Below are 16,360 nucleotides of genomic sequence, written 5' to 3' on the forward strand. Positions count from 1 at the left end.
AAGAGACTATCACAGCTATGGATATTCAAATCTAGGTTTTGCTAAATTTTTTGAAGTTAGTTAAGAAGAGTCAACCATTCAATACAGTTTTAGTATTTATCATACCCTACTAATATTAAAATTATTCATAAGATTATAACTTATGAATGCTAAAAATTTGGTAATTTTATATTAACCATATTCTCCATTCTTATAGCTTTAATTTATTATAGTAAAATTATTAATACTATTTATAATAATTCTTATGTTGAATTTTACCTAGGTATTCATTTTATTATCACATTCACTGTGTTACTTACTCTGTGAGGTTTGAGTGTCTATGAACTTCTTTATCAAGGCATCAGTTGTTTGGGTATAAAGACTGAGAGCATATCTCAGAGATTGAAGATCTGGGCTTTTCTCCAAGAAATTCTTTTTGAGGCCATTTCCTCCAGCATGAAAGTATTGCTAAAAAGGAAATAAGTAATGTAAGCAAAGGCATTTGGAATAACACTGGAGGAGAGGTTTTATTGCTGTAATAATAAAGCCCAAATGGAATGATACAGTACATCCAATGTAAGGGAGTTACAAAGTGCTACCACATTCTCATTGCTAAGTCATCACCATCTAGTTCAGTTTCCCTCAATATCTCTGAAATAATGCTCTACACCATGGACCCCAGATCCTCCAGGCTTAAGAGTTTTCCTCTCACTCAAAACTTTAAGCATATGAGATCATGAAGATGCAGAGGTCAGCAATCTATAGAATTACACATTTAGGTAATAATTGAGTTGGTTATTGGCTTCAGTTTTCAGAAGATGAGAAAAATGTCCAGGGTTAGCAAAATTTCACAAGGAAGGTAACTTAGTTACATAATTGCAGACACTAATTTGTCTTTCAAGGCCAGATACCTGCTAGTCCAACTTTCCCATCCTGTAATCATGCAATGGTGCAGATATAGGCCAATCTAAAGAGTCAGAGTGGACCTTAGAAAATCAACATCCCCTGAACCTTATACCTTATGTCTGATAAAATCAAATAGGGTTTTGTTTTGTTTTTGTAATGCCATCCAACAAACTCAAAAGCAGTAGAGTTTAGGCAAGATAATATAGAAGCTGTAAGCTCTTTGACTATTAGTATAGTTATCGAAAGATGTTAGCATTTGCCTGCTGCAAGTATTATGCATGATATCTTTTTGGAAAGCAGAATATACAGAGATATGTAATAGAAATAAAAATGTTTTCCCCTAATCATTTACAGGTGATAATACATACTATTTATAATATTCTGTAATTGCTAGATAAATAGTTTGCTTTCTCTCTCTGTACCAACAATGCTAAACTTCACATTCATTGCAACATGGCTCACTATGGTCTGTGATCCCACAAAATGACATATTTTGAAAAAACTCAATAAATAATTTTGATGCATGTTCTCAAATGAATGTGTGTCATCCCTCTATTTCATTCATAATTATCTCAATTTTCTCCCCTAATCAAGGGGAGTTGTAAAAAAATATTCTGTGCATTTATAGGCATCTGAGTGCACTTTTAAACAATATAATGTAGAGAAGATTCAGGGGATAGATCAGAGAAAGTAGGAATTGGGGATATAATCTGAAGAAAGATTGCTCCAGAGGACAACCAAGATGGTGGCATAGGTAAACACCTGTACTTGCTGCCTCTCACAATCACATCAAAACTACAACTAAAATACAAAACAAATATAATCCAGAACCATGGGAAAGCTGGCTGAGTGGAATTTCTACAACTTGAAGGAAAGAAAAAAGCGCATTGAGACTGGTAGGAGGTGTGGAGGTGTGCGCAAAATGGTCTGGCAACTGGGTGCGCTGTTGTTTTTTTCAATCAGAAGGAGATACAAGCTCCCGATTGCTCTGAACTCCAGTTCTGGGCAAGACTCTGGGGACACGGACTCATACAGGGAGAAACTGGACTGTCTGGCAACGGGCCAGAACACAAGGGCGGCTTTATTTCAGAGGTGCTCACAGCAATCATTGTTCCTACATGGGTCTGCAAGACACAGAGACCTGGGGACCTCTCTGGTATAGGGCCAACTGGCAGCCATAGCTGTTTGCTTGCCCTGGTGAGTCCCTGAGGCCCCGCCCCACCCAATTTACAACCCTACCCAAGCTGTGTGCATCGGCTTTTGCATATGAATGGCCTGTCCTTTTACAGCTTAAAACCTAACAAACTGAAGCTGCGTCAGAGAGCTCCAAAGCTTCCAAAAGAAGGCCCAAGGCCCAGCAGCAGCAGCCTGCCTTGCTTCACAGCTAGGCCTCATCTAGGCATTTCCAAACTCCAAACAAAGAGGAGGAATCTGAAGATCTCTCTGTAGCTCCTGCTGGGTGGCCTCAGGAAGTGGCTGACTTTGCACCTCCTTGGAGATCCAAGAGCCAGTGTACCCATTGGTCAGAGTGGGACCATAACGAATTACAACTCTTCACATCCATAAGTGACACACTCAAGGGGCAGACTCAGTGAGCAGCAAAGCCCCACTGAAGCAAGTCTTGCCCCATAAGGTTGTCTCCAGCACAGAAGTTCTTCCATTGTAGACATAGCTGGTCCTCAGAGCCAGTTGGCCTGGAGGTCAATTCCACTCAGTGATACCTACAACAATCAAGGCTTAACTACAACAAGACTGTGCACACAGCCCACAAAGGGGTGCACCAAGAGTCTACCTCAGGTGATTGGGGAGGCTGAGCCACTTGCCCTATAGGACACCTAGCACACAAGGCACTCTATCAACACAGGGAAGCAGCCAAAATGGGGAGATAAAAAAGCATGTCACAAATGAAAGAAATGGAGAAAAGCAAACTACTGGATATAGAATTCAAAACCACGGTTATAAGTTACTCAAGAATCTTCTAGAAACCTCCAAGAAATTTAGTGAGACCCTCAAGGATATGAAAAAGGACCAATCAGAAATTAAGCATACACTGACTGAAATAAAGAATAATATACAGAGATTAAACAGCAGACTAGAGGATCCCAAGAATCAAGTCAAATATTTGAAATACAAAGAAGCAAAAACACCCAAACAGAAAAGCAAAAAGAACCCAAAAATATGAAGATAGTGTAATGAGCCTCTGGGATAACTTCAAGCATACCAACATCCAAATTATGGGAGCACCAGAAGAAGAGAGAGAGCAAGATATTGAAAACCTATTTGAAGAAATAATGACAGAAAAACTTTCCCTACCTGGTGAAAGAAATAGACTTACAAGTCCAGGAAGCACAGAGAACCCCAAACAAGAGAAATCCAAAGAGGACCACACCAAGACTCATCATAATTAAAATGCCAAGAGCAAAAGACAAAGAGAGAATCTTAAAAGCAGCGAGAGAAAAACAGTTAGTTACCTACAAGGGAGTACCCATACGACTGTCAGCTAATTTCCCAACAGCAACCATGCAGGCCAGAAGGGAGTGGCAAGAAATATTCAAAGTGATGAATAGCAAGAACCTACAACCAAGATTACTCTAGCCAGCAAAGCTATCATTTAGAATTGAAGGTCAGATAAAAAGCTTCACAGAAAAAAAGATAAAGGAGTTTATCACCACCAAACCAGTATTATATGAAATGCTGAAGGATATTCTTTAAGAACAGGAAGAAGAAAAAGGTAAAGATAATGACTATGAACAACAAAGTGACAACAAATACTATCTATCAACAAGTGAATCTAAAAATCAAGTGAATAAAAAATCTGATGAACAGAATAAACTGGTGAATATAACAAAATCAGGGTAGAAAGGGAGTGGACTGACAATTCTCAGGGGGAAGGGGGTTTGGGGGGTGTGGGAAGAGATTGAACAAAAATCTTACACCTATGAATGAGGACAGTTGTGGGGGGTAAGGGCATGGGGTGGGTTGGGCACCTGGTGGAGGGGAGCTATGGGGCGAAAAAGGGAAACAACTGTAATAATCTGAACAATAAAGATTTATTAAAAAATAAAACTGAAAATATAAAGGGAACATATATTAAAAAAATGCATGATGAACAAAAGAAAAGAGAAAGATTGCTCCAATTACAGACACCCTCCCCAAGGAGAAAAATTATGGTCACTTAAAATTCCAATAGAAAAAGAGAAAAGGCCCTTTTCTTTTTAAAAAAAGAATAAACATATAATATTTAAAGTTGTTTTACACTTTGATCTTTTTATAAAAATGTTAAAATATTTTTCACAAGTATAAGTATTTATTGAGGTCTATGAATCCTGAATTGTTTCAGGTGCTTTGGTGAATAAAAAAAATATAATCATTCCTTTCTTCATGAAACATGATATGCTATTTGAGATGAGAAAATATTAAATAGATGTATTGAAAGGGAAAGTTTGTTCTAGACAGTTTGGCTCAGTGGATGGAGCATCAGCCTGGAGACTGAAGGGTCCCAGGTTTGATTCTGGTCAAGGGCACATGCCCGGGTTGTGGGCTTGATCCCTAGTAGGAGGCATGCAAGAGGCAGCCAATCAAAGTTAAGGGCGAAAACAAGAAAGTAAGATGCTATGAATGAAAGTCTCTATTCAGTGAACACAGACAAGTAACACAGGCTATAGGCTCCTTACTCAAAGAGCAAAGGAAATGACTTCTAGGTTTAAAATGCCACTGTATGGAAAGCCTTTCACAGTGTTCAGAACCTGGCTATATCTCCTTAAGAGCACAGGTCTTTATGTCTCACCAGCACAGGTAATCAACAGAAAGGAGGATCAGGCACCGTGTACCCCTTGTTATTCAGAGATTTTACATTCAGTTTTGACTCTTTGCAAGAGCTCTGAAGGAGCAGGAGAGTAGACTGTATTTTGCTGAGGCTTGGGTTTGAAGGATATGAATGTGAGGCTGATATGTGGGAGTGAATGCCTTAGCTTTTAACATCCGCTGTCCACAGCTCAGTGCAGCTGAGTTGCTCTCCATTCCTTATAGTAAGTATTTTGGAGGGGAATTATGTCCTAGAGGGAATTGTGAATGCAGGGTTTGGAAGCCTTCTCAATGTTTCCTTTATGCACATGGAAAGTGGATTATTCACTATTAGTTCTAAACAAGAAAACTATGACTCAGTTTCTTGTTGTTCCTCTGAAACCTGCAGAATCCCTGGGCATTTCTGATGTGCTCAGCTGTTTTGCTTAGGCTGGTGCCCATTAGCAGAAAGTAACTGGCAAAGTAGCACATTGGGACAACCCATTTCCTCCTCATTCAAGAAAGGAATTTTCAAGCAGCGAGAGGACCATGGAGAGGGCGGCTGCTCAGTGCTGTGAAGGAAAAGGATGTCAGCTGGGTGACCTTCTCCCAACCCTTGGCCCCATCCTGGCTGATATTTTCACCTCAAACATTGACAGACAAAGACAGAAAGCATGTTTTCCAAGTGCGCACTTGAGCCAAAGCTCAAAGTTATTACATTGAAGAACAGAATCTGGCTTCGGGAAGGTCTTGGCAGCCTGGAATGGTGGGTCAACATTTATAGGATCAGATGACAAAGAGGAATAAAAAAGGCCTTTATTTATGATACCATGTTTTCCGCAAAGTACAAGATAGGGATGACTTAGCTTAGCATCAGTAAAATTTAAAAAGCCATAAAGCTTTATTTGCTCTCAACTTCAACATGATTTTGCAAGTGATAGGGCAGCCCTCAAAGCTGATGAAATCTTATGCATTCATATAGGTAATCAGGTCAAGACAAAGGGCGTGAGAGAGCAACAACGTTCTCTTCTGGTTAGAACAAAACTGGGATATTAGAGCTATTCCTAATTCATTCCTAGGCTTCATTTTTTTAATGAAAAAATATAAAAAAGTGAAGGGCATCCAAAGTAGATGAGCAGGGTTTTGCAAGGTGAAGGAACATGCTATTTAATATATGGCTGCAACAGCTTCAGGGAGCATGATAGTTTTCTTCTATGACTGAAGGGCTATCCTATACAAAAAGAAATAGAATTTTTCAAAGGACTGGAGAAGGACCAATGCAAAACTACAAGGATCAGGGAAGCAGGTTTTTGGTTCAATATGACAACCTTTCTCATAATAAGTGTATCTTGAAACTGGAGCTGTTGCTTATGGGTTAGTGCGGCCCAATTACTGGCTTTTAAGTGGTGGCCACTTGACCACGGGCCAACACTGCAGATGCATCTCTCTGTTCGAGCAGGAGAGGGGAGATGTTGGGCTATGAATCCAATTCTAAGAGTTTCGAATCCTCTTCATTTCTTTGACTCTCTGCCCTATATTTTAAGATGTAATTCTTCATCTTTCCTCTGCGCAATGTGATTTTTGCAGAGATGATTTAACCTCGCAGATGATCAGTTCATTTATTTTTAGAATGGGAATAAAAGTATCCTCCATTCCTGAGTATGGTGTGGTAAAGATGAAATTAATTACTGTAATGGCTTTGTGAACTGTAATGATTTTTCTATTTGTAAGAAAATATACCCAATTGGTAGAATAACTCTTCAAATGGTAGCCCTGCTTTGTTTCCTGAGCACCAGTCCCGGCCTCTAACAGTCCGCTGGGTACTTATTTTAATGTTTCTGCCACCATATCTAACTCCAACGTGGCAAGAAGAAAATGACCCTACCGCCTAAGTTGTCATTTTTCTCCGTGGAGTCATGCTTCCCACTTCCCTGATACCTCGGAGTCACCCTGGGCTCCTCTCTTTCTCTTGCCCCAATTTCAGATCCAAGTTCCAGTGATGTCCCTTTCTGGTGCCCTCATGTTCATCTTTTACCTTCTACCACCCTGGTGATAGCCCTCATCCATCTTATGCACTAAATAACCGTAACTGACCTCTGTAACCATAATCTTGAATCATTTAATCCAGTTTGCACATTCCTGTAACATTTCCATTGCTAAAATGGTCTTTCTGGAATGTCATATATTTTCAAAAACACCAATGGCTCCTCATTTATAGAATCCACTGTGGGTGCTAAAGGACCTCTGTACTTTCAACCCAAACCTCATTTTACACTGTTTTACTGTACAAACATCCAGCTAAATCCAGTCTGGCGAGTAGAATGGTCTGGTCACTGACTCCTAGCCCTCTCTCTGGTCCTGTGCCTTACTGTGGTAAAATCTTTCTCCCTGATTATGTTCAAGTCATGAGTCTTTCTCCACTGTTCCGGCCCTGATGTCTTTCCCATCTAGCCTGGGGCTCCCTTCCATCCATCAAGACCACTCCTTCAGCTTTTCCCAATCCTTTGAATTCATGGTAGTGGCTTTTTCCTCTAAATCCTTACCACTTTTTTTTTAAACACACATATATTTTTATTGATTTCAGAGAGGAAGGGAGAGGGAGAGAGAGATAGAAACATCAATGATGAGAGAGAATCATGGATTGGCTGCCTCCTGCACGCCCCACACTGAGGATCGAGCCCACAACTTGCCCATGTGCCTTGACCGGGAATCGAACCGTGACCTCCTGGCTCATAGGTCGATGCTCAACCACATGCCCGCCGACCTACTCACCACTTTTTAATCTGTGCCCCTCAGTTAGCATCTGTATCACCCTGTTCTACCTCTTACACTGTTGTCTCATAAATTAACACATATCATTATCTAATTTTTAATGTGCCTTTTCCATCTTTAAATCCAGAATAAAAACTCCTTGAGAGAAGGAACAGCCCTGCTTCCCAAAGGGAAGTCTCAGAAAATACTGAAGAATTTCAGGGCAGGCGGGGGTGGGGGGGGGGGGGTGTTCTTTATAGTGAGAAGTTGCTGTGCATAGGAAACCAAAGGCCAGAGCACAAGGCCTTGAGGACTTGAGTTATTGCTTGAGGCAAAGAATCAGATTTAATAGGTAGCTTCCCTGAGAGAGAATGAAAGGTTATTAAGAAAGGGGGGAAAGTGGTACGTGGGCTCTGTGAGTTTAGCAGCAGAGAGGGGCTCCCCAAAATAACCCAGTTCCCGGGCAACATGGTAGTTACATTTAAAGAGCTTTCTATATGACAGGAACTGTCTTTACTTATGTTATATGTGGTAACTCATTTAATTTTCTGACAATAACCTCTTCAATCCTATTTCCATTCCCATGGGCAGTAATGTGCACACTCGAGTTTCTCCCTCTTAATCACCCACATCCTGCTACTCTAATTGCCCATATAGTTTCAAGTATTTTATTTACATTTTTACTTATATTCATTTTCTGATATTTGTAAAGGCTTCCATCCTTCACAGTAATATGTTGACTTCACTAATGTAAGGGTGCCTGGTGAGGAGCACTGTTATTATATCTGAATGAAAAGAACTATGAATAAAGTATCACTTCCTTTTTCTTGATAAGTATCAGAGATATTTTTCCTTTTTTGTGTGTATGTTCTGCATGAAACTGCAAAAACTAAACCATTTCAGATCTGATTTGTAATTTGTGAGGGTGAAAAATAGTACTGCTAAATAAAAAAAAATCAAGATAAATATTGCCTGCATGCTTAGCAAGACATTCCTTTTATAATCCCAATTAAAACCTTTCTAAATTCTTCAGCTCTTCATGTTTGTCACATACTTGAAGATCTTTCACAGTCTATTTTTACTGACTGGAGGGGACATGCTAATGTTTCTTCACGAATTTGCAGAAAGAATTTACTTTTTCGTTACATATACTATTTTGGTAGTGATTTCCCATCATCATTTTTTTTTTTCCTTACAGTACATAAATCTTAATTTTGGTAAATTCTGTCAGGCAGTTTATCTTGCAATCTTGTGAACTTAGATATAATAATAACCTGACTTTAACAGCTGAGGTTTAAGAAAATTATTTGATAGATATTTCAAAATGATTTTCTACTACAACTGGATTCCTTTTTGCCATAACAGATCAGAAGTTCAGATTCTTTACTTTGATGCTTAAGCCTTAGTCTTTTGGCTCCAATCCAATGTTTCTCTTTCTGTCGCTCTTCTTTTTTGGATGGGAGCAAACCTGCAACCTAGGTATGTGCCCTTGACTGGGAGTCCAACCCACGACCCTTCAGTCCCCAGGCCAGTGCTCTAACCACTGAATAAAACCAGTCAGGGCCAATGTTCCTCTCTTATTCCCTATAATATGCAGCTAGTCATGACCTAGTCCTCTTCACTAGACCATGTGGAGTCTTCCGGCTGACCCACACCTTTTCGCATTTCACTCATGCTTTTCTCTAGGCCTGCAACAACTTTCCCCTTGTTTTTCCCCAATTTATCTTCTAAACTCCAACTTTGTTTCTCTAGGAAGCTTTTCCCTAGGTACCCACGAAGAATTTACCACCCTTTCTGCATCCCTAACCACTTTTTTCCACATCTCCTTTATCAATTGCAGATGTTTTTGTTCATAAGTTAAGAGCAAGGTCTCCTAACTTATGACACCTCTTCATTGCTCACCATACTTGCTATATGCAGTAAACCTTCAAATACTGGTAATAATTTTTGAATTATGATGCTCCAAACTAGGTAAGGCATGTGTTCTTCTCATAAGGATTTTAAATAATGCAAAAACTATAATCATAATGATAAAAAAGAAGATGCTGAGAAGCAGCCACCTAATTGCCATGTGAAAAACAGGTAACAGGATAGGGGAAGACCTTAGTCAGGGTTACAGCCTCAGGCATAACGTCGCATATCCCGCGATTTGTCTGGAATTCTGAGTGGCAGAAATGGTGTTATCTAGTATTAAATGAGCAAGTATGTTCTAAAGCTCTATTTGAACAGATATTCATATTTAGTCTAAATTCTTTTCTTCATACCAACAAATGCAGATTGCTAGGGGCCCTGATCCCCATGTTTGTTATTGTGAAACCCCCGTATCGCCACTGCACGAAGCCAACCACACCTGCAGCACACTTGCAGAGTCATGTTGGGTCCAAATGACAAGTGTCCCAGGGGAATTGGAAAGGTGGGAAAAATAAAAGCAGCCAGCTTTTTCTTTTCTTTTCTTTTTTTCTGAGTATTTAAAACTTCATCATAAAATAACTTGAGGAATGTTCAAGATTTAAGAATTTCCTTAAGCCTGGAGATTCATGCTCAGGCCCAGTATCTGCTGTTGGAAAAATGTCTGCAGTTTATCTTTGAAAGAAACCCACATTTCAGGGAACCCTACAGCAGTCCTGAGTCTTCTGACATGTGGTCTGAGACTCAAAAGCTCAACAAGGACCCTTTCAAACTAGGGTTTCCCAACTGGCCTATTAGCTTGCATATACTGATTAAGTTGTTGGCTGTCTGCCTCATAGCTGTCGTCTTGCTACTTTTATTTTCAAATGCTATTGATTTAGCTGTGTTGACAGGTAATGGAATGTCTCAAAGCCCAAGCATGCTACCTGCAGCATATCATTATAACTTCTGTTACTTGTACCATATTCTAACCTTCTGGCTTATAATTAAAACTGCATGTGACTGATATTAGAAAATTTCCAGCCCAGGCCCCGTGGCTTAGTGGTTGAGTGTCGACCCATGAACCAGGAGGTCAGGTTTCTTCGATTTCTGGTTAGAGCACATGCCTAGCTTGTGGGCTTGATCTCCAGCAGGGGGTATGCAGGAGGCAGCCAATCGATGATTCTCTTTTATCACTGATGTTTCTACATCTCTCTCGCTCCCTCTCCCTTCCTCTCTGCAATCAATAAAAATATATTTTAAAAATATTTTTTTATTATTTAAGAGAGTTAATATTTTGTATTAATACTTGCATAGACATTGACATATTTTAAATTATTTTTAGATAATTAGAAGATAATTTAATAATTGAAATATGATATTTTAATTTAGAAATCATTAATTACTCTGAAAAAAATATCCATTTTGGCTTGCTACATTTTATCTACACTTTGTTAACATTTAGGGAAATGTTACATAGAAGCAAGGACATAGAAGCAAGGACATTGACTATAGAGTTTGGAGATTTTTCTCTGCTCTGCCATTACTAGCAGGTCGGTGTCCTTAGACAAATAATTTAAACCCTTTTAGCCCCCGTTTTCTCATCTATAAAATGTGAATCATCAATCTTGATCTATCTACCACCCAGGATACTTATAAGGATCAGGCAAGGTGAATCTGTAAGATATTTGAAAAAAATTAAAAACACGATTTCAATCTATATTCTACAAACTCCATAGCATTCTCCTTCTTCTTTTCTTATTCCCAGCTTATTTGCTTAAATTGAGCTAAAGAGAAATAAAGGTTCATCTCTTTGGCAGCCTTTGGGTGTTAGTCTGGTTAGCATCTGCTGCTTCTAAGAACATCTTCCTCCTGAGGTCCCTGCTTGCCTTATGGTATTCCTTTTGCTAGGCTCCAGGCAGACATTGGGGTTACAACTGGGTTACAATTATTTTAAGTAGTCTTCTTCTTTCTCCTGAGTTCCTTTGTAGTCAACATGAGAAGTAGCGCTTGCGGTGACCGTCAGCAGGTACAGATACCAGCTGCAGACAAGATAAAGGGCGTCCTAGCCTTGGCTAACTGATGACAGGGCAGGTATCAGGGGAATGACCTGGCAGATGGGCAGGCCACAGGGATAAGAGTCTAATAGCAAGCCTAGCATGGGGACCCCCGAGAAAGAGGTGGCATGGAAGAAGGTGGGGAATAGGAGGACTGGAGATGTGACCTCAGACTCTGAGGCTCAGAAGTACCAGGGTCAGACTCTAGTCCTAAAATAACAAGATAATGACACAGACCCTTTTATTCAATCGTGGATATCAGATAAGTCTGAAAGAGCAAGGCAAGTATTTTGTGGCTGAGGCTGAATTAAAAGATCATCACAGGTGACCCAGACAGGAAGATGGGATAGTTGAGTTGTCAAGATGTAGATTTGTAGGGGTCAAAGTTGGTCAAGTGTCCTGACCACAAAGAATTAGAGAAATATTAGGGTTGTGGGCAGGAGCCAGGTCTGTTAATGAATGCCAGTCCTTCTTTTCACAGAACACACTTTCCTTTCTCTCTTTAAGTCATACATTGACCTAAAAAATCCATAAAGGGCTGGATTTAGATTCTATAGATTTTACTCCCCCCTGCTTCTTCATGGTGCACTGCAGAGTTCTTATTTTTTTTCTACTGGCATTTTCCTACGTAGAGCTCTTAGCACTGCTATCACTCTTATTCACAGTTTTCCATTTCTTATTCACATTTCCAAAGGTTTTTATTCACATTTTTCCATTTCTTCTGAAAATTATTTTGTAAAATTTCCATACTTCCAGACAATACTCTTGCTGTTTCTTTAGAAACTCTATTTCTGTAATATCACAGCCTAAACTCTCACTCCCCAGCTTCCACCAAGTGTTACAAAGCTTTCACCTCACTGATTTCATTTTGCAGTTTTTGACATTAAAGCAGTAAAAGATGGCCTCTTATTGAATGCTGATCCTGCAAAACAAAAGCCATGAGGTGGTAGTTTTGTGAAGGTGTCCAATTGTTAGATGGATAGAACTCTGTTCTAATGAATTATAAAGTCTGTTTCCATCCAGTGAGACTATTCTATGCTCTGAAAACAGCTCCTGGTAGCTGACACTTTCTGCTGCACTCTTCACTCATCCTGAATAATAGATGCATCCTACAGTGAAGCGAGGGGACATTGGACACAGTTTAAATTTAGGAGATAAATTGATTTTTCACTTTAACAAACTTTAAAATATATGTACAAAATTCATGTACATAAATATATAAGGGATCTATGAAAACAAAGATATTTTAAGTTAAATTTTGAGCTCTTCCCACATTTAGCCCACACTACCACTTTTGGTCAACCTTTGGCTATGAAAAATTGATGCACACAGCACAATGCCTTTGAGTTTTGAGCAGAAAATTAAATTATTGCATTAAGAGAGAGGGGATTGATCTTTTAAAAACCATTTCAAGTATAGAGCACATAAAAAGAAATTCTGGTAACCTCAAATCCCATGAGGCATCTGTGTAACTGGGCTTTGGGAATAGTCCATGTCTTTCTTTGAAAACATGTTACAAGATAGGTTTCACACACATTTTTTAGAGATAGACAAAGGAGGCAAATAAAAGGGCAGTGATATGGATGTAATAAGGTGATACGGGATAGCCGGACACACTTCAGGAATTCATGTATACAACTGTCCGTGGATGGCACAGCTCTACAGAGATGCATCTGGGGTACCTTTCGCTGAGGGCACACGGGGGATTCCAATGCATATCCAGAGGCACTGTAGCCTTACCTTGATGGTAGCCAGGACCACCTCCATTATGGTGCACTGTCTTAGCGTCAGACCCTTGGCATCCTCTCGAATCATGTGCTCCTGTGGAACAGGTTAATAATTGCTTATACCAGTTCATTAACTTAACTATTTTCAAACTAAAACTGTATAATCCCCATATGAAAACATTTTTATTTGAAATATTTTCTTCCTATTGACACTTTTCAGGTGATTATTTTGTCATATATTAAATACCCATTTTGCCGAAAGAAGAAATGCTACTAGTAAATATTTACTTAAAGAATAGTACTTTGATTTATTATGTTTTTTTCCCCCACTTACAAGTTAATGTTACAACAAAAGAGAGAAACCTGAAAAATGTGAGTCAAAGCATTTTCCACCTTAATTCCTTGCTTCGTGTTCTTTAAGACTAAAGCAGGTCAATATGGAAAAGATTTAAGAGGTGAATTCTAGCCTCTCTCAATTACTACTGATAAAGACTATGTATCATGCCTTCAATTTATTCTCTTTCTTGGAGCCCCTCATTGCTTAGTCATTACTAGGAAAAGGTTAACTGAACCTAGGACTAGATATTTTCAATATTTCAAAATAATTGTTCAATATTTTAGAACTGATTTCCATATTTTACAATGGATTTTTCTCATTGTTCAATGCGGACAATCTCAATCCATTAGTCAAAGCTTCTGTAGGGAAATGATGGTAGAAAATTGAAGACAACAATAAAAATAGAAATTTGCCTAAGAGAAAAAATTTAAAACTACTGAATTCCCAAGTTAATACAATCTCCCCCAGGCTGCCACTATTCTAGTCAATAAGATCTAACAAATATTTATTGAGTGCTCATTATGTGCCAGTACTGTTCCAGATGATTGAGACATATGTCGAATAAAGAAAGACTTTTGCCCCCCTGGGACTTAAATTCTAGCTTCTACAGGTGCCTTTGTATGAATTTGAGGAAATGGCCTTATGGGTGTACACAGCTTCGGGAATGCATGGCTTGATTCATGGGTCAGTGCCTTTGGTCAGTAATAAAAGGTATCTCTTTTTCTATGGGCACAGCCTCACATCAGCACGTATGGCTTGGCAAATGGAGCCTGGGCTTTATTTAGACCATCATTTGCTACCGTAGCCAGGAATGGTTATAAAACAACCAGTTCATTAACTCTGTTCAATTCACAAACTGTGCCATCAAAACTAGTGGCTCATCGCTCTGTTCTATCCCTTATGCTGTTAGTAGATGCCACGACTTCCTGAAGGTGGTTTCTGTGTCTTGCTTCTGCAGCCTTTCAGTACCTATCTTGGCAATCATCACCTGCTAGGCATTCAATATATTTTTGGAACTGAATTGCACTTCTTTCACCTTATCCTGTAAAGTTCAGCATGCTTAAATAGAATCACATTCCTTTGAATATTGAATGTTGAAACCACAGTATAATGTTTCATGGACCCATGGTATACATGTCTGCATCTCACTGCATCTTTCTGATACAGGGATTTCAACTCAAACATGTGTGTCCATTTAACATTTTTAAACATAAATATTAAATAACCCTTGAGGCTCAAAGAGTAATGAAAAATGTTTGCTGAATTATAGGGGAAATGCTTTAGGATAGGCAAGTAAATACAAATCTTTTTTTTTTTTTTTTTAATATATTTTATTGATTTTTTACAGAGAAGAAGGGAGAGGGATAGAGAGCTAGAAACATTGATGAGAGAGATCGATCAGCTGCCTCCTGCACGCCCCCCACTGGGGATGTGCCCGCAACCAGGGTACATGCCCTTGACCGGAATCGAACCCGGGACCCTTGAGTCCGCAGGCCGACGCTCTATCCACTGAGCCAAACCGGTTTGGCTACAAATCTTTTATATTAAATAAATCTCAGGCTTCATCAATCTTGACTAGCTTTACAATGTGTTCAAATTGTTTAATAGATGTTAATCAATAATATATGTGGTGCTGTAGAAAACCATAATTCTTTCTAGAAAAATTTTTCTGGGATTTAATAATAGCTCATTCAAATAAGGAAGTCTCTGAAAGAGGCTGGCAATGAATTATTGCCCAATGAGTTACCTTTGCTTATGATAAACCCATAGTCTCAGATATATTTTTCTTCATTGGTTTGATATTGTATTACCACTTTTCTATAAGATGTATTCATTCAAAACATTATGACAAATCTGATCCCATTAAATAGTCAAAAGTTGGGTATACATAATATCCATACATTATGAAGTTCCAGAAACAGGCGGTAATAAATATATATCCAACTGCTAAATAAATACTTGTTTTATGAATCCATTCAAAATTTTAGTACCCTCATTATTCTATTTTCTTTGAACCTGTGTTCTTTTAAGTAAGCTTATTTTTTGTTAATATTTCTATATAGGATTTCTAAATCTATCCAATGGTACAATTATTTTAAATAGTACTTTTCCAGTAAACCAAATCTGATTTCATACTAATATATAAACAATGCAAAGGCCCAAAGGTTAAAAAAATATTAGTAGTAATATTCTAATGACATGGGGAAAATAGCTTTGTAAATTTTCAAGTTCTTCTTTATGGCTAGAATTTTAAGTTTTTGGATATGATTATAGAGGATGTATTGCTTTGTAATTCAAGTAATAATTAAATGGACTAATAATTTAAAACTAAAAACCAAGCAAGGGTCAGCAATAGAAAAATATGATACAGAACTAAGTTATTTTCCATCACCCAAGGATACCAAGATTCTACTTTTAGTCCTTCAGATTATCACAGTGTTGATGCACTAACCCTTTTTGTACATTTTATTCATAATTACAGATGATTAGTTTATTAGAAGTAGAGTACCTGTTATTAGTTTATTACAATCAAAAGAGAATTAATTGAATTGATAAAATATGGGGGCTCCAAAGGGACCTAACTTAGCATGGACTCTGATTTTTCTCACCTAGCATGCATGTACCCTCTGAGGAGCCAGTCTCCATCCCATGCAGAGTTTATAAGATTTGAACAGGCCTGACTGCAAATCAGGGGTGCCTATATGAATTAAGGCAAATGGCGTATGTCATTCCCCAGGCCACAGTTGTTGGCTTGGGGATGGTGATAACACTCCATCAGAGCTGATGATGTGCCAGTGGGCTTTGCTGGAATTCCTTGCATCAAGGTGGGTATTCTCTACAAGATTTCTGGTTCAAAGATGTTAGATACTGAGCAGAGACAGCTATTGTACAAACAGAAAGGGGGGAATGTTACAGTAACACATCACATAAGG

At 38.7% G+C, this 16,360-nt stretch overlaps 1 protein-coding gene across 1 annotated transcript in view; it reads right to left on the bottom strand.

The window, feature by feature from the left end:
* The window catches only part of UNC13C (unc-13 homolog C), a 525,683-nt gene that overhangs the window by 41,868 nt on the left and 467,455 nt on the right, over positions 1 to 16,360 (bottom strand). Inside the window, exons 29-30 of the mRNA XM_070422420.1 lie at positions 13,104 to 13,184; positions 300 to 447 (exon numbers count right to left, since the gene is read on the bottom strand). Coding sequence (XP_070278521.1) covers positions 300 to 447; positions 13,104 to 13,184 — 229 coding nt within the window. The remainder of the gene's footprint in view (positions 1 to 299; positions 448 to 13,103; positions 13,185 to 16,360) is intronic.

The sequence above is a fragment of the Myotis yumanensis genome, unplaced genomic scaffold (genome assembly GCF_028538775.1).
Source record: "Myotis yumanensis isolate MYYU_CA2020_CCGP unplaced genomic scaffold, mMyoYum1.0.hap1 SCAF_1, whole genome shotgun sequence".
Taxonomy (NCBI): domain Eukaryota; kingdom Metazoa; phylum Chordata; class Mammalia; order Chiroptera; family Vespertilionidae; genus Myotis; species Myotis yumanensis.